Genomic DNA, 17756 nt, shown 5'->3' on the forward strand with positions numbered 1-17756 from the left:
TTTTTGATTACTGCTTCTTAGTTATCCTATCCCAAAGCAATGAAGATATTCTTCTATGTCCAGGCCTATGGTCCTTCTAGTTCTATTTGTCCTAAGCCCCTGAATGCTGAGAATGTATTTTCAATGTATGCTGTGAAAAAAATTGAGGGCCCAATTCAGTATCTTCCCTGTGTGAATTTCTTTGTCCTTGAGTGTTTTATTAAAAAGTCCATCTCATGATAAATAAGCCTTTAATATATTACGAGTGGATCATATTTAGGCCTATTTTCTGACATCTAGTCCTGTCCCACTAGCCAGTTAAATCTCTCCTTGAATCAGTTCCACACTGTACTAATGACCACTATGTTCTTGGGTTTGTTAGCCACCCTGATCTTAAAGAATGTTACTTTTTCCTGGTCTTTTATACTTCCAAATAAATTTTAGAATCTGCTCGTCAGGGCATTTACCACAAACATTAGGATTTTTGTTAAAATTTAGTAAGCTTTTCTCCAGAATTTTTTGAGTATTTTATCAATGCAATAAAGGCAGTTTTCTGTTTATTTGTGTCTGTTCTGTGCTTTTCTTCATACTTTTTATCTATATGAACTTAAGATTATTTTCTACTATTCTGTTTCTTTTCCCTTTTAATTTGTGTTTTATTTGCATATATATTACACATACTTGTAAAAGAAAACCAAAAATAGTTTTGCAATGTACCTTTTGCTGCAGTGCCTTACATAACTATGTTACTTTGATGAAAATTAAAATAAGCTTAATTTGATACAACACTGTTGAGCTAAAGTTTAGTCATTCTCCCAGTTTAACTACTTCATGCTCCCAGAGCCTGTCCAGTATCTACCGTCACACTCATGCAGCAGGTCCTCAGTGCCCTGTGACCTACAGCGGCTCCTCAGCCCTGTCACTGGAGTTGATGCTTTTGAAAAATACTCATTAAATGTCACTGCTACTCTGGGTCCGTTTTCTCCAAAGTAGAGTAGGGTTACAGGTTTGGTGAATGTCATGAAGGCAAGGTGCTTTTCTCATTTTCTTCCATCAACATGGTGTTAACTTTACATGATTAAATAGCTCACTGCAACTGACCTACTATTTCATCTTTATTATACCTAGTCGTTAAAAGCCAAGTCGCCAGGGCTGGCCAACATTCAGAGAATGAGGAATTTCATTCTATCTCTTGCAAAGGCATATTAAAGACACTGTGAATGTGTTAAAATGCAATTAAAATTTATTTTGGGACTAAGGATGTAGCTTAGTGGCAGAATGCTTGTCTACCATGCACAAAGCCCTGGATTCAATCAATGTCACTGGGGGAAAAAAAATCTCTGGGTAAGGGAGACTTTGAAGTCTGTACTTAAGATTTCACCTACTAATTTTAGCCTTCACCCATGGATCTTTCTTGAAGCATTTCTGTGGTACACTTCTGATTAACTCGTTCCTTTTACACTTGTAGGCATCACTCTGTAAGAAAGTCCTTCGTCTCTTTTTCGGTAGTTTATAAATATGGACTTGACAGTTGTCTTCCTGAGCTGTAACTGAATATTACTGTTTTGTCACTGAATTTTTCTAGCTTTAGCCAGTTGTACATGAGCCCTTTCGACAGGCTTTCCATTCATCTCCTTTTAGGTTCATCATGGAGTTTCCCTGTGCTAGCCCCCAGGAGCACCCATTCTTCTACAGAGCTATATTTGCTCTTATTGGTGAACTGACAGTGTTAGAAACTAGGATCTGGGCACTGTGTGTGTATTCTTTGCCACCAAAGGGTCATCACTGTTTACATCTCCTTTCAGCAGGTAGAACTAGGAAATGTGCATGTCCATAACTGAAGTCTATATACACCCATGTTCCGTTGTTTTTATCTATATGCAGCTAACCCTGAGTTTATACTGTTGATACTGTTTCTGACTATCCTTACTTTGACCTCAGCTCCCATTTTCTAGTATAGTTACTGGTTTGTATAATCCTTAATATGTAATACCCCTGTACAAAACAGAATTACCTACAAGAATATTGTGTTTATGACAGTATTTTTTCTTTAGTTTTTTAGTTTTTCTTTAGTTGAAACATTTTTTTAAAGCAACTTTGGCCAGTTCCTCACACCCACCCCCTTCAGTGCTGTATCATGTATTCGCAACACACAGTCTACTCACCGTGGTCTATTTTCTGCCGCAGGGACCTTCAATATTCTGGTTGTTTGCTGGATCTTATCCCACTGCATAGGTGGAACAGATACACCACGATTTCTTTATTCATTTAACTGTTGACATCTGGTTATTACTTGTTTGTTGCAATTAGAGGTGAGATTGCTATACATATTTGTGCGCAGATCTGTGAACATAAATATTCCATACACGGAGTCACAGACCATATGTGTGTTTCTACGACTATGAAGCTTGTTCTTCAGCGCAGTTGGGCCACTTGGCGTTCCCACCTGTGGCACGTTGCTGTCACTCTGCCTCCTCTGAGGGCTTGCTGTTAGAAGGCTTACGTTTCTCCATCTTCATGATAATTTTCAGGGTTATCTCGCTGTGGCTTTTGACTTTGTAGTTCCATAAAGACCATGGACTTTGGCTGAGCACAGTGATTCCACACACTTATTTGTAATCCACTTTTTAAGATGCGTTGTTTGCTTCACTGTTGTCAAATTTTGCTCATTCTTTATATGCTCTGGGTAGAAGTCCTTAATTCAGGAAGGGGGGGGGGTGTGCAGCAAATCTGTGATTTGTCTCATTGTCTTCACAAAGCAAAGCATTTTAACAGTCAGTAAGCCTGGTTCTCCTTGCTCCTGTTGCTACTTAGCAAAATGCACTTGTTGCAGCAATAACTCATTTGTTTCTAATTATAATGAAGTTGATTCCCCACCCCCTCTTTTGGATTAAGTTTTCAGTGTTGTATCTCAATTCACTTTCAAATCTAAAGTCCTAGAGATGTTGATGTCTTCTTAATTTTTTTGTTTTATGTTCTATTCAGATTTTTAAATATATATATATATGTGTGTATATATATATAGTACTCTTGAGTTTCCTTATTTCCATATTATGACTGCTGAATATCCCTTGCATTACGTAGGTATAAACGCTAACTGTGTTAAACTTTATACACACATACAGATGTACACACGCATTTGTATGTTTATATTGGAAATAAATGTAAAAGACTGCTGTAGTAGATGTGGGAAACCCATTTCATAAAGTAAATGTATCACTGTAAAAAAAAAAAAGACAGTCTTTATGATAAAACAAATGTTAAAAGGCCAAACTTAGATCAAGATATTTATGCTTCGTGGAACACAAGGTTATTATCTCTAATGAATTAAAAGTTCCTTTTAAATGTCAAGCAAAGGATATGAATGGGCAACTCTGCAAGAATCCCAAACAAGCTAGAAGTAGTCAGTAAAGTTGAAAATGAGAAAATCATCCCCTCCCCCAGGCCCAGAAACACTGTAGAAGGAAGGAGGTGGGGGACTATAAGTCAGAGACAGAAAAGGACGGGAAAAAACTAACTTCTGGACATGACAGGACAGCTGCATGATCGCCTACATAAGATCATGCCAGACAACATTGTGTCATTGTAGAAGTTCATGAACTCCAAGAGGTTCTTGATAAGCTATGGACAGTTAATGGCTCCTGGGGAGGGAGAGTCAGTTTTTCTTTAACATTCTAACTCCTGGTCGGTCAATTGTACTCCAGTGTACACCCAGAAGTACATGGACAGCACGAATTGAAGTTGATGGATTATTAAATTTTGGAACAAGAGGATATAAAATTGGGTAATTAGGAGGTCAGTGGGGAAGGATCTGGGAGGAGAAATGGTGAATATGATCAAAGTTCATTGATCATATTCTCAAGACCTAATAACAGTCAAAAACCTCAGTTTTTAATCAATGTTTGAAAGGCCAAGCAAAATTGAAGAGGAAGAATAATTGGCTACAACTTGACAGAACTTATTAATATACCCAAAGACATGCCACTTCACCTGCCCAGTGTGTCAGCAACTTTTAACAATAAAGATGGATGTTACATCACTGCTGATTATCATAAAACTACAAGACTGAATGTCCATGAAATATGGGATGAGTAAGTTAGCTGTGGCAGATCTAAACTGTGGGCTCATGCGCTGCTAAAACGATCATAACTGCATTGTGAAGAAAAGAATGTCACAGAACAATATGAAAAACTGACAAGAGCAGAAGTTTGTACAAGCTTATAGCATCTGTGCTACCCATGATGAGAGAAGTCAGGCAAGAGCCAGGGACCCGGCCGGCAGATGATCCCTATAATTGAGGACAACTGTGAACTTTTCAATATTCCATTTATCAGAAGTACTTAATACTTCTACATTAAACACTTTAAGGGAGAAGTGAGTTGAGAGCAAACACTAGTAAGCTGGAAACACTGTGAAGACTGATATGGATCAGTCTCCCAAGCTATGGAAGTGAGCTAATCGGACAGTTTAGAGGCCTTCCTCAAAGAGCACCTGGTTAATATGGCATCATGGCTGGATCGAGGAATTGAGCTTGTGATTCCTGATAGGCAGAGGTACTAGCACCCCCTGTTGCCTGGCCAAGTGGTCTGTCGGGGTGTGTGTGTGTGTGTGTGTGTGTGTGTGTGTGTGTGTGTGTGTGTGTGTGTGTGTGTGAATAGCACAGTCCTGGGGATCAGTGCTTGCATTTGTTCTTGGCACAAATGTTTTGTGTGAAGCTGCTGAGAGGCCCAGAACCTAGCATAAGGGCAGGACCTCACTCAGTTTTGGAACTCAGCCCCAGGGCAGTTAGCAAACTGGGGGGGGAATGTACCGGCCTTTATGATTTAGTCTGGGAGGCTGAGGCCCTGGGGTCCTGGGGACCAATCTGAATGTCCATTCACTATTCCACTCAGTGTAAACCAACCTGACGGGAAAGGCTGAAACTTCTAAACTCTGTCTTCACCCTTAACCTGATCTCGAGAGCTCACAGGTTTATCCCATAGCAATCACAGGTTGGGGTGGGCATTTGAATCCAGTTCTGGAGCCCCTTCATGATCAAGTTTCTACTGAAGCCTAATGAGCTGTCCCCACACCTTCTTCACAGTAAGGAAGAGCCCTACACTGCTGGAAGTAAGCACACCCCATTTCTTGAGAACAAACAGCTTTGCTGAGGACCTGGACCTGGAAGGGGAGACCCTGCTGACCCCCATCACCCATGTGTCACAGTGAGTGTCCATTTGCCCACAACAGCTGGGGCTCAAGGGAAGTGCCCTGGCATGGGGCAAAGCTCATCCTCTTGCTGGAACCCAGTCTTATTTACCCAGTACCCAGAACTCACTGCCTATCTTTAAGAACCTGGGGACACTGGCTGCTGGGGCTGGCCTCAGGGCTCAGGCAGGAGAGAAGAGCAGAGGCTTTCCCACCGAATCTGGAAACACGATCCTCTTGTTTTGACTTATGGAAAACCAGACTGATCATTTTCCACTTGTTTGCATGCTTGGAGCGTCTGAGAAAATTGGGGTTTTTTTCCCCCTTCCCTAAACCCCTCCCCCACTCCTTCAAGAGAGTCAACTTTATTTTTTAGCATTTCCCCGTGGAACTTTGGCTAAAGCCATGGGGCAGATGCCGGGTGCTGCCTGCCAGTTGCCAGTACTGTCCTCAGGGGCTCCTTCAGGTGGAGGAAATAGCTGATTTTCTACGCCTTCCAGTTGGCCTTCCCCTGAGGCACAGCTGGCCTGGGACACATGCCCACCCTTTTCCCCCCATTTGGGCCCCCATCATGGCATCACCAGGCCAATCCCCAGTACCCAGCCATGCTGTGATTTCTCTGCAACATGTGACTCAAATGTTCCTGCCAAAGCCCAGTAGAGGCAGCAATGTGTTGGGGGCAGGTCTGACCACTGCTCCACTGGGTACTCCCCTGGAAAAGTATCTTTGTGTCAGGATGTTAATACTACACTCTTAGCTCTCCTGGGTTTCATATACTGGCACTCTTTCATTCTTTCTACTAAAATTCATGCCCTTAGCCCTGTGTGCATGGTCATAATGCGTCTGGCCTATGCCTAGATTTCAGGCTTGACTTTGCAATAACTGAAGAAATTGGGACTCACAGTGCTGAGGGCTTCTTAAGTAACCAGATAGCCAAGTTGAGGCCACCCTGGGAGAAGGCGGCCTTGTCAAAGGAATGATTATGATCAATCACGCCATGCCCACTATCTTCCCAAGCCACCCAAATTCAAAAGGAGGTTAGCAGTATCTCAGATTGTAATATGTAGAGTATTCATGGGTTCAGAGAGAAGCAGAGGTTACTCTCCCTCCTAAGACAGTCTTACAGGCTGGCTGCATTAGCAGGCAGGAACAGAGGTGTGAGCAGGAGTCCAGACAGGCTAGGCAGGTATAGGCTGGCGACAGTGGGTAGAAAAATAGCTTAAACTGTGGTTAAGTCTCTCCATCAAGTCCAGGGCAGAGACAACTAAAATGTAAACACTGGTGTCTTGTGGCTGGTGTACTATGCGATATGCCAGTGCCTGCTTAGGAATAGGGACAGTAAGTAGCACCATGGCAACCATAACAGGCCCCAGGGAATTGCCTAAGCCTGGAAAGGCCTCTCAGACTTCTTATCCCCTCTGATCACTCACCTCTCTTGGTACCCATTCTGTTTTATTCTTCTGGCCATGGAGCAACTTCCAAGCACAAAAGCAGCTACATCAAGACAGAGTAGTACTCTCAACAAACCACCTACCCAGATGGACAAAAGAATCCTCTGGCTACTGTGGTTTCCTGAAGGAAAGCACCAACAGGGTCCTAAGGAAGGGTGGAAACTGGTGATCCCATAGTTCAGTCCATAGCTGCCCTAGAACCACCCCTTTGGGGGCAAAAGGCCATCTGTGCTGGTATTCATATACTCAGAACTCCTGGAGCCATTTACTGTCTATCTGTTCCAGAAGCATCCCTAAGCCAATAAGACAACAATGCTCAGAGAACTAGGCCAATTCCTATCTCCACTCTGAGGTAACAGAGCCCCAGAGACATGAATGATGCTTTCTTGGCTGCTATAGGCCTAGTGTGTCACCATCTTTTCAGGTATCGTAGCTCTTCTCAGGCCAGCACTCCTGGAGCCTGAGTAGGTGGACAGTCTTTATCCAGTCAAGTCTCCACCCAAGAACACACCAATTTATTCCAAATGCAGCAGCTGGGGATGAACCAACCTAGGAAGGTGGGAAGGTAGGAAAGGAGGAGCCCATGGTGATGCTGAGTTAAAAAACCTCAGGTGGAGATAGAGAGATCACAGGCTTGAGCAAAAAATATGATCTGGTCAAAGCAGAGTTGGGGTCAGGGTTGAGGCATCAAAGAATCCAGACACCCACATCCATAGAAGTCTAGTGCCATCCTTGCTGGAAGTCCTAGCAAAGAGGATAACCACAGGCCTGGTCTGTGTCTGGGTCCTAGAACCCTATGTGCTCCCAGGACTGCTGGCCTTACCGAGACCCCTCCCCATTCTAGGGGAGCACATAGGCCATCGTGGGTACTGTGTAAGGGGCCCACGTGCCCACACCAGGGCTGCATTCCTTTGCCTCTTACACAGTCAGCCTGTTGATTGATGTCTGTAATTAAGCTAGGCTCCAGCAGCTCAGGGATGCAGCATGGCTCCTGTGAGCAACTGGCCCTAAGAAGCCACACTGAAAAAAAGAGGCACACGCCCTGGTACGTGTCTATCAGGGACAGAGATGTGTACTAGGGTCTTGCAGGGGGCAGAGTGGGTGGGAAGCAGTTGCAGAAAAACAGATCCATTTTTCTTCAGCATTTTACTGATGTTAAATGTATTACCATGCTGGGCCAGTTCCAGAATTCAAATTAAAAGCATAAATAAAGACACATTTTGTTTCCATCTCAAGCTCTCCCCGCCCAGGGGCCCTAGGGAGGTGAGGTCACTCTATCCTTGATTATGGGAAGGTCCCTGGGGCTGGGTGAAGCTCCTCTTTTCAGAGCCTGTTGGCCACTGATAGTTTAGGGACAGAGAGGCCATGGTGCAGGCCTATTGAAAACCAGAGAGCTGCTGGTAAACGGGGAAGGGTGCTAAGAAGACAATATAGCTTCTCTGACCCCAGCTCAAAAGACACGCATCAGCAGCTCCTCATGTAAGCCCCAGTCCTCATCCAGCTCTGGGCAGCTGGGCCTCAGCCTTGCATACATATTTTAGTCAGATGCTGTCTTCCTGGTTCTAACATCATTGGAAGGGAGCCCTGTACTCCTCAAGCTCCCTCAACGTAAATGTCCTACTCAAAGCCTTGCTCCAGGCTTCTGAGGACCAAGTATGAAATAGAGACCTACTGCCATGAGAGATGGCCGTATCTTTACAGCTAATAGGGTAAAAGTCTCCAGGATTCTGCTTACTGGGGTTAACTGGCAAGGGCTCACGTGTATCCCACCAGCTGGAATGCCCTTATTGGTCCTGTAGCCATCAGAGTTGCGCACATCTTTGCAGTGTCTACTCAGTCCTCCTTCTCCCCAGGAATGCCTCGCGCATCCTTGAGGCTATCATCAACGCTCCCTGATCCTATCCTGGGTCAGGCAGGAAGCAGAGGCTGTTCATGGTCACTCCTTTTCCAGCACTCCCCAAAATCCCAGCATTACAGAACCCCGAGACTGTAGTCCTACTCTGATGCAGAAAGCACACCCTTAGCTTTGCCTGAGGTGAAACAAGGTCTCCATGTACCTCCCACAGGTGTTGAGACATAGGGCCCAGGACATGAGCACCTATAGCTCAAAGCTAAAGAAGTATGTCTGGGTTTGGCTTCAGTGAGCTTCTCCGGCAGCCACTTCACCCCAACCTCCCTCTGATGAACCAATAAGAACTTGTCTGGAACCTTTGCCTTATCTATCCACTGCACAAGCATATCCAAGACGAACATCTCCAAAGGCCAAGCCTACCATACGTGCAGCAGCCTATAGCTCAGCCTGGTTCTGCCTTGCGGTTTCCCTGAGGGTTGCTTCCAAGAGGTTGGTTCCTGAGCCCTCTGACTTTTTTGTTGTGACATTTTCAACTGGAAGTCTCAGCATTTATTTACTAACCAGGCTGTCTTCCCACTCTGGGATGACATTCAGGGGCCACTGAGTTCACCAAGATGGGTGGAGGAAATGTGTAGAGGACAGAGGGAAAGTAAGAATACAGGCTAGGGCATTGCAAGAATCCCACCAGGTGCCCACAAGCACCTCCCGGGCGAGCATGTGCTTGCCGGGCCTCTTGTGACATGACAGCTTCAAAAATCTTTGAGCAAAACCAGCCCCGCGTGCGTTAATTAGAATTTCCATGTCTTCAACTTTCTCCTGGACCCTGCAGAATCTCACGCCAAGACGTTCGAGTTTCTCTTTTCCAGGGAGGCCCGCTGTGGCCTGGCTTTCATCCACATCACTACTAATGTCTCCTGAATTCTGCATTTGTCAGCGAGGCTGGGGCCAGCCTATGCCTTCTGAAAAGGGGGGCACTAGTGGACCAGGGGGCTAGCTCTTCTGAAGGGACAGCTCTGCCTGGGATGTTCAGGGCCTGGAGACAATCAGGGTCTGCTGTGGCACCTCAGTGAGCACCCATTTCTCTTACTTGGCTTCTCAACCTGCAAGTGATGAGGGGAGAAGACAGAGGGGCCATGTTGGGGGCAGTGTCCAGGAGGAAAGGGAAGGGGGTTTGTCAAGAACAGATGAGACCAGATTTGTCTTTCCAGACTAGTGTCCTGTGTTCTGTGAACCTTCAGACCACCTCTGTCTGCACAAGGTGCCAGAGAAGCCCCATGGGAGCCCTCCCAGGAGGGCTGTGCAAGGCTGTATGAGTCACAGGATCCCTGTCAGAGCCCCACAAGGCCCCGGCCAGGCTCAAACCCGTCTCTGAAATGCACGGGGGATTAAATGTTCTCCTAATTAAATTAAGAGCGAGGCGGAGTGGCTCAGTGGGAAAGAGAGGGACTGGGAATCGAATGCCCTCAACCTGGCTCCCAGCCCACACTGCCCCAGCTACAGGCAGCCCCCAGTGCCCCCTAACCTTCCCTAGTTTCACTTCTTCCCTTTGAGCACATGAAGAGGGACGCAGCAACCTCCTAGAATTGTTCTAAGGGAGAGGCCAGGGAGAGTAGTGTGCCAGCACATACTACGTTGGTGATACCATAAAGAAAGGTACTCTGAATAACAGAGAAAGCCCCCAAACGTATCTCCCGTGTGCTTTGCCTAGAGCTGGAAGTAGAAACTGAGTTACAGGAGCTGCTGGTAGTCTGGTCAGGATACTGGAGTAATACAACCTTTTAAATAAGGTGGTGGCCGGGCGGCAAGCCCAGTCCCTCTGTGTTGTCCCGTCCCCCCCCCCCCCCCCGAGCTGAGGACCGAACCCAGGGCCTTGCGCTTGCTAGGCAAGTGCTCTACCACTGAGCTAAATCCCCAACCCCCCCCTCTGTGTTCTTAGTTGTGTCTCTAGTAAAGCTCAGAAAACACTGCCTTCTGCAGGGCACTGTGTTATAAATTTACATACAGTAGAAAGGGAATGTACCAAAAGACTACAGTACACAAATTTCCAGTGCAAACTTAATACATTCTCCCTACCTGAGAGCCAAGCATCCCAAGAAAACAATGGAATCCCCAGAAAGTCCTCGGGATCCCCTTTCATATTACGGTCACGCCAAGAACAACCATAAGCTCACCTTCTAGCAACAACAGCCATCTTTGCCTGTGTTTGACATCTACATGGCTAGATCACACAGCACACACATCCGTGTATCTGGCCACCTTCATTTGCTATGATGTCTGAGAACCCCCTGTGAGGCTGCGGAAAGCTGTAGCCTCAAGAGCCTTTTGCTCTCTGGTACTCTGCTCTGTGCGGCCTGTGATTTGCTCATTCATTCATTCTACCCATGGCCATTGGGTAGCTCTTGGTAGTGAGTTACTAAGAATAGTCTACACATGTGTTTGGTGAAGGTTATAGCCATCTCTGCTCATTGTATCCCTAGGATAGAAGTGCTGGGACACTGAGGGACCGGCTGTTTCCCATGGCAGTCACCCCAACTTTTACCCCTGCTTGGTAGCATGTGAATATTCCACTTTTTCCACATTCTCACACACACTTGGAATTTTTTCACTGTTTCCTTTTTAGCCATCCTGGTTTCTAGTGGCATCAAACGGTGTCTGTAATTTTCAGTAAGCTAAGCCCCATTCTATACTCTCATTTCACAACATCCATCGTTCTCTATAAGACATCTATATCTTACACTGAGGGCTGTTCTTCTTCAGGCACAATTTTATCTATGTCCTGGGTGTTCTAAGTGTGAGTCATTTGTCAGATACACAGATACGTGTATTGTAAATACTGCCCCCCTTGTGGGCTGTCTTGCCCCGTCTCTTGGTGTCTTTTGATGAACAGAAGGTCTTAATTTTAACATGGTCCAGTTAATCAAACATTTCCTCTCTGGCTGGCGCTGTTTATGTCCTGCTTAAGAAACTTTGACTACTCCAAGGTCATAAAGATATTCTGGTTTGTTCTAAAGCTTCAAAAGCTCACCTTTCACATGTAGATCTACGGTCCATCTGGAATCGATTTCTGTGTCCTTTGTGAGGTCAAGGTCAAGATAAGCTTTTTCCTCCACGTGGACATCCAGTCTAATACAGCGCCATCCTTCTCCCAGTGCCCTGCTGTATCAGCATTACTATAAATCAGCTCCCTGTTGGCATGTGGCTCATTTCTGGACTCTCCTCTGTTCAACTGCTTGGCTTTCGGGTTGTTCTCTTTGACCAGTGTTACCCTTTCATTATCATTACTGTTTACAGGTAGGATCTGAGGGCTGGGGTATGCAGGCTCCCACAGTTCTACCTCACGGCTGGCTCTGCTGGCTCTGTAAGGCCTTTGCTTCAACATATACATGTCAGCTTCTGTGAAAATGTCCTCTGTGATGGACCTCTAGATGGGCATGGGAGAAGGCGGAGCTCTACCCTATGAGGGCTCTGAGGAATAATGGCCTGACTGATTAGTCCTCCAGCTAGTTCAATCACCTTTCTTTCCTCTTACTGCATCTGTGGTTTTCTGCATACGCAGATGGTTTGGAGTGGGCTCACAATAACTAAGAACAGTGTCTTCCTGGAAACCCTGGGAAGCTTGCGTTTGCTGTGAGCTCACAATGGCTAAGGTCCCTGTCTTTCAGGAAACCCTAGCAGGCTTAGGTCATCCAATCCTGCTCACAGGACCCTACATCAGTTTTCTTAATGTCTATGAGTTACAGTTCTCCTTGTGTATTAACACATTGGGAATGTATCTTCCTATGTTGCTATATAAATTTCAATAAGTGGGGACAGGTATTCGGCCATATACCTAATTTGGAGAACTACTTGAGAAATGTTAGAACAATATAAAGTGTTCCTTTGTGACTGGAGACTCCATAAGGTTGTTGCTTGTTTGACATGACAGTTTTAAAATCTGCCAGGTAATGATTTTTCCATGGGAAACAAATGGGTCAGGCTGCATCCTAAGTGCTGTCATAAAGATAAAATTAGAGACTTAAAAGTACGGAGTTCCTCGATGATGTGGAGTGTGGTAGCAGAGGGGAAGGCTACAGATCCTGACTAAAGCCTGGAGTAGCTGGAACGGGGGCTTGTGGGCTGTTTTGACTCGTGCTAATAGAGGTATGAGCTGGGGACTAGCACCCATAATTTGTCTGAGGAAGTCAGAGGACGTGCCTTTGGCAGTTATAGGTGCCCCTGTGTGCTTCGATCATTTGGTCCCGTCAACATTGGGCTGACTCAAGCACCTACCTTCGCACAGACTAAGGAGAGGGGAGGGGTAAGCTTTATAACCTGCCTTCCTTTGCCCCTGCAAGTGATAGGAAACAGGCTCTCTATTGGAAAGATAAACCCAAATGTAGCCACAGTATCCACAAACTGGCTTTCAGTGCTAAGAATGAGCTAGTCTGTGCTCCACTTCCGGTGCTAGAGTTCGTAATGGCGTAGTTAGCTGACACACGTAACATATGTCCGTGTAAGTTGAAGAACTCTTAGTGGGTCAGTCTTCAGCTTCACAGAAGGGAAAGCTAAAGTTTCATGAAGGGCAGAAACTTTCTACTATCATAGAAGAAATACTGGCAGAACCAGGCTCATTCAGGGACACACTGTCACCGGGGAAGCCTGCATCTCCTTTGGTGAAGGTCAGGTTGAAGTCCTGAGAGTGGTAAGCTGGCACTGAAGCAGTAATACGTGAGAGTCTATGACCATTGTGAACAGTCCATGGTGGGTTTGGGCACTGGTCATTCTCATCACTTTCTCCATGAGAATTCTGTAAATTCAGACTCTTAAGTGTATAACTGACCCTGCCACATGACGAAGCCAGGAACCTTCACTGGCCTCCAAGCTACTCTGGGCATCTCTAGATCTCACAGACTAGGAACTAGGATGCACTTTCCTCCTAAGCTTCTCATGGCGCCCCCAAGCCTGACTCAGCATTTGTGCCTGTATTTGTATCCTTTTTAGGATAGTTCAGGTATCCTTGGCAGAAGCCACACCTAAGATACATCTCCTTGGCAATAACAGGCTAGAAGAGGTCTGACTATAAGCCCATGGCTGGATCCATGGGAGACCTGGGTGGCATCTTGGAAACATGAAAGAGGAAAAGAAATAAAAGATAGGAGGAGTAGATAGGGGCCCAGTCTGAGCCTCTACTCGGCCAAGCATCTTCAGCTCTATAACCCTGACCTCACCATCTGCTTGCATAAGCTGCCTATGTAACCTCTCCACACATGTGGCTATAGCCCCAGAAGTCCAGAGACAATTGCCCGCCCCCCCCCCCAGCCTCTTCTACTTTGGGGTCTTTAGAGCAACTTAGAAGGGAGAAATCCAAAGGTGCTAAGAGGGATTATTACTGGGGAGGGGTGCAATTCAAGATGTTATCAGAGAGAAATTTTATTCTACCTGTCTTCTCTCTGAGAACTCTGGCTATAAACCCTCATATAAAATCAGACGTAAGTATAACTCTGTCCTAACAGTGGCTTGTGGTACCCTACTGAGAGCTGAGGCAGAAATGAGGCTGAATTTACAAAGTAGTAAGGAGGTATTTGTGTGGTGGGGTAGTAGGCATGTAAGAGGAGTAAAAGGCAAGGCTTAAACAATGAAGAGCTCTCCACAAACACATACCCACTCTCAGGCAGGATTCTTACCTAAAGAATCCACCTATCCTGATTTAGGGCCTAAATTTGCTGCCCCAAGAGAACCAGGTTCATTGAGGTAGGTAGCACTAAGCAGCTGTCCTCTGGGCCCCACCATTAACTCTTGGGCAGCTGGTCTCTGAACAGGATGTGAAAATGGTAGGTGAAGGTCATATAGGGACTTAAAGTGCTCACTTGTTCTGGGCCTGTCCCCTTGCCCTGGCCTTGTCTGTACTTAGGTCATATGTGTGAGCCAACGCCCTGTCCTCTGCTCCAAGATCATCTTCTCTTGCCTAATTCTCCCTCTTGCGTCTTCTGGAGGTAGGCAGGATTTTATTTCCCTCAGGTTTGTATATGGAGTTTGTTTGTTTGTTTGTTTGTTTGTTTCTAGAGGCAGGGTTTCTCCATGTAGCCTTGGCTGTCCTGGAACTCACTCTGTAGAGCAGGCTGGTTCTCTGAAACCTGCCTGCCTCTGCCTCCTGGTAGACTAAAGGCTAGGATTAAAGGAATATGCCACCACCACCCAGCCTGGATTTGTTAAGTTAAATTGACAATCTGCTAATCTGAAACACTGAAAAGGTCTTTTTAAGAAAACTGAAACCTAACCCTGTGAACTCTACAAGCTGGGGGTGTGGGCTCCAGGTGCAGGTGCCTGGGAGCCGAGGGGGGTGTGGGGGTGTGGGTGGGGGGGTGGGGGTGGGGTGCATCGATGACCTTCAGTAGGGCACTACTTGACAAAAGGCTCCAGACGTCCCTCTGGGGATGCGATTTAGCAGTTGGAGCGCTAGCCTATCATCTATGAAGCCCCGGGTTTGACCCCCAGCACTGCAAACTAGGTCTAGTTGTACACATCTGAAATCCTAGCACTCGGGAGCTGCAGGCACGAAGATCATAAGTTCAAAGTCATCCTCAGTTACTTTGTGAGTTTGAGAACAGATGATAGCCTGAGCTACATGAGATCTGTCTCAAACAGATATTCTTCCCTAGGGTTCCCCATGCTCCATGATACCTGGCTTTTCTTTACCAGACTGTCTGCTCAATGGGCAATGGCTCCATCAAAGTACCTCAAAGTATCTGCCTGGGTTTGGGTCACAGCATCCCTGGAGATGTCATGCAATGGGAAGACAAGAGAATGAGAGTCCACCACAGATACAAGAGTATAAGGCAACATAATGGCAGGACCAGAGCCAGAAAGCAGGCCCAATTCTTACCTCTATGTTCTGTTTTCCTGGTGGGACCTATCTCCTCTCTGTATGGAGTTCTGCAGTCACCTCCAGTAGGTCTGGATCAAATGGCTGCATTCCTGCTAGCTACCTGGGGCATGTTTTAAGTACCACAGTCAAAACCTAGGACTGGAATAGGAAGATCTTTCCATGACGATAAGGGCAAGTCCACTGCAGGCTCTGCCAGGAAGAAGCTGGTAGAGTTGGGGGATGATGCAGATACTTAAAGATGAACTCTGGGATTGGCCAAGGAAAGAGAGTAAAGCTGGCCGGTAAAGTCATAACACTTCACAGAACACCCAGAAAACCCTGGTGGACAACACTATTTTTGACCAAGCAAGATCATCAGACTGCCCTAGGTATCAGGACTTTGCTGAGCATAGAACCACCATAGTCACACTCATTCATTCTGATCACTGCAGGAGGGTCTCCACATGTTCCTCCATGGCTGGACAAGTAGAAATCCCAGTAACTTAGGCTTAGGACCAGCCAGTCTACCTTGTCACTGCTGATCACTACTGTGACTCATTATCAAAACTGTGTCAACATTTATAAATGTACAACTCCTGGGGATGCGGATCCTAGGGCTTGGAAGGCTTAGGTAGGGATAGAGATCCCTGATATGTTGGAAAGTTCTAGTAGTGAAGGGCTTCAGAACCCAAACAGCATTTTCAGACCCAAGAATGGTACAGGCAGAAGTAGGCTAGGATTTCCTGGAAGCAAGCACAGGGAGGTGTGAAAGCTTAGTCCTAGGGGCTGCTAGACAGAGAAAAAAGAGAAAAGTCTCTGACTGGAGTGAGAACAGACATTGGGGAGGACCCCTCTTTTGCCTTTAAGCTGTTTGGGGCTTGCAGTGTGACCTTCATTTTCACTGTTGGCTGTTTCATGAGGACATGCGTTAGGTCTCCCCACTGGTGGGAAGGGAGGAGTGGGAGCTGGTTTGTGGGGCCACCCAGGGTGGGCTCAGGAAGGGAAGGAATGTGACTGAAGCTGGGTGGGGCTAGGGAGAGCACAGCCAGTTGTTGGTTTTTCTTGGGGCCCAGAAAGATTTGAACGGACACGGAAGCCCCTCTCTCCCAGCCCCAGCGCACACACTAGCATCTTTCTTCGTCAGATGGCTGTTGGAGCTGGAGACCAAGGATACCCTCTGGAAATCTGAATTCCATTCACTTTTGGCAAAGAACAGCTTCCTGCTTAGGGAAGGTGTGTGCATGTGTGTACTCACAACCACAGAAACTGGTAGAGGGGAGAGACACGTGGGTGGATGGCTGTTTGAAAAGATAGTAAGATGGCTCTAGTGTCTCCAGGCACTAGATGGCACTTGCAAAGCTTGTCTCTAGGATTAGGCAAATATCTCCAGGGAATGAATTAGAAACGTGCAGTCTGTGTTGCCTTTGAAATAAGCTCTGACTTAAAACCATCACAGGGGAACATGCCTTTGAATTGGAAAGCCAGAACTTTTTTGCAAAATAATTCAAAAAGTTTGTTGAACCTTAAACCTTTCCTGATGACTCCTTCCTTCTGAACTTCACTCGTTAAAAGTTGCTATGATCCCAGCCCCATGCCAGACCAGCTTCCTGGAAACTCTCGCCAACTGCTGGCCTTTGGAAAGGCTTGTCACCCTAATAGCTGTATTTAAAAAAAAAAAAAAAAAAAAAAGCACTGGGCACCTTGGCTGCAGGATCTGAAAAGTCCTTTGTGTTAGCTCCAGCTGCAGTTTTTCCAGGCCTCCCTTCTGGGGCTGACTGGAGCTGTTTCTCTCCGTTTCCTCTTATACTGGCGGGTACTCGGCTGGCCTCTTCCCACCCAACTTCTCTGCCAGAGCCCAGGTGGGCAACAGGGATGCCAAGGGCAGAGTCCTAGACAAGCCTAGCATGGGCATGTCCCAAGTAGGCAGGTCTGGGGGTGGACTCACAGCTTCTTCTTCCCCAACCACAGGGACTCAGTAGGGAGAAGTGAGGACTCCTCTTGGGTCAACACTGTGTCATTTCCACAGAACAGACAGGGCCAAACCAGCTCCAGAGCAGACCTGTTTCAATAGTGAAGATAACTCGGCCCTCCCCAATGCAGAGTCTTGGCAATATGAAAACGTGGTTGTAGAATGGGGATCTAAGTTAAATTTTAAAATAAGTTTGTTTGGAAAACATTCAGTTAGATCAATAGAGACACAAATGAACTGAAAGATGAACCGTTGTCGTTCTTCATTCATCAAATTAGAGATAACCTGACATGGAGGAAAGTTACATAAAAACTTCAATATTTAATGAGGCACAATAGAACACACCGTTCTCATTTTCTCTCAGAATCACTCCACTCAAAATTCTGTAATGACAAGACTTGTGTAGCAGTCTCACTTCACAGGAGTGCCCGCCTGTGTAGTGGGGACCAGGGCACCCTTCAGCAGAGGGTTGCT

The 17756-nt window shown here is 46.2% G+C and overlaps 1 protein-coding gene and 1 long non-coding RNA gene across 5 annotated transcripts in view; one reads left to right on the forward strand and one right to left on the reverse strand.

Annotated features, from left to right (window-relative positions):
- The window catches only part of LOC147997016 (uncharacterized), an 86031-nt gene extending 82886 nt beyond the window's left edge, over positions 1-3145 (reverse strand). The window contains exon 1 of the long non-coding RNA XR_015652746.1: positions 2145-3145. This is a non-coding gene — a long non-coding RNA (uncharacterized LOC147997016). The remainder of the gene's footprint in view (positions 1-2144) is intronic.
- Positions 1-17756, forward strand: part of Kcnq1 (potassium voltage-gated channel subfamily Q member 1) — a 333399-nt gene that overhangs the window by 163813 nt on the left and 151830 nt on the right. For all 4 annotated transcript variants that reach the window (XM_087594973.1, XM_087594939.1, NM_032073.2 and 1 more), the window contains 1 exon segment: positions 5063-5183. In XM_087594973.1, coding sequence (XP_087451099.1) covers positions 5063-5183 — 121 coding nt within the window.

This window comes from Rattus norvegicus, chromosome 1 (assembly GCF_021556685.1).
Source record: "Rattus norvegicus strain SHRSP/BbbUtx chromosome 1, alternate assembly SHRSP_T2T, whole genome shotgun sequence".
In the NCBI taxonomy this organism is placed as follows: Eukaryota; Metazoa; Chordata; class Mammalia; order Rodentia; family Muridae; genus Rattus; species Rattus norvegicus.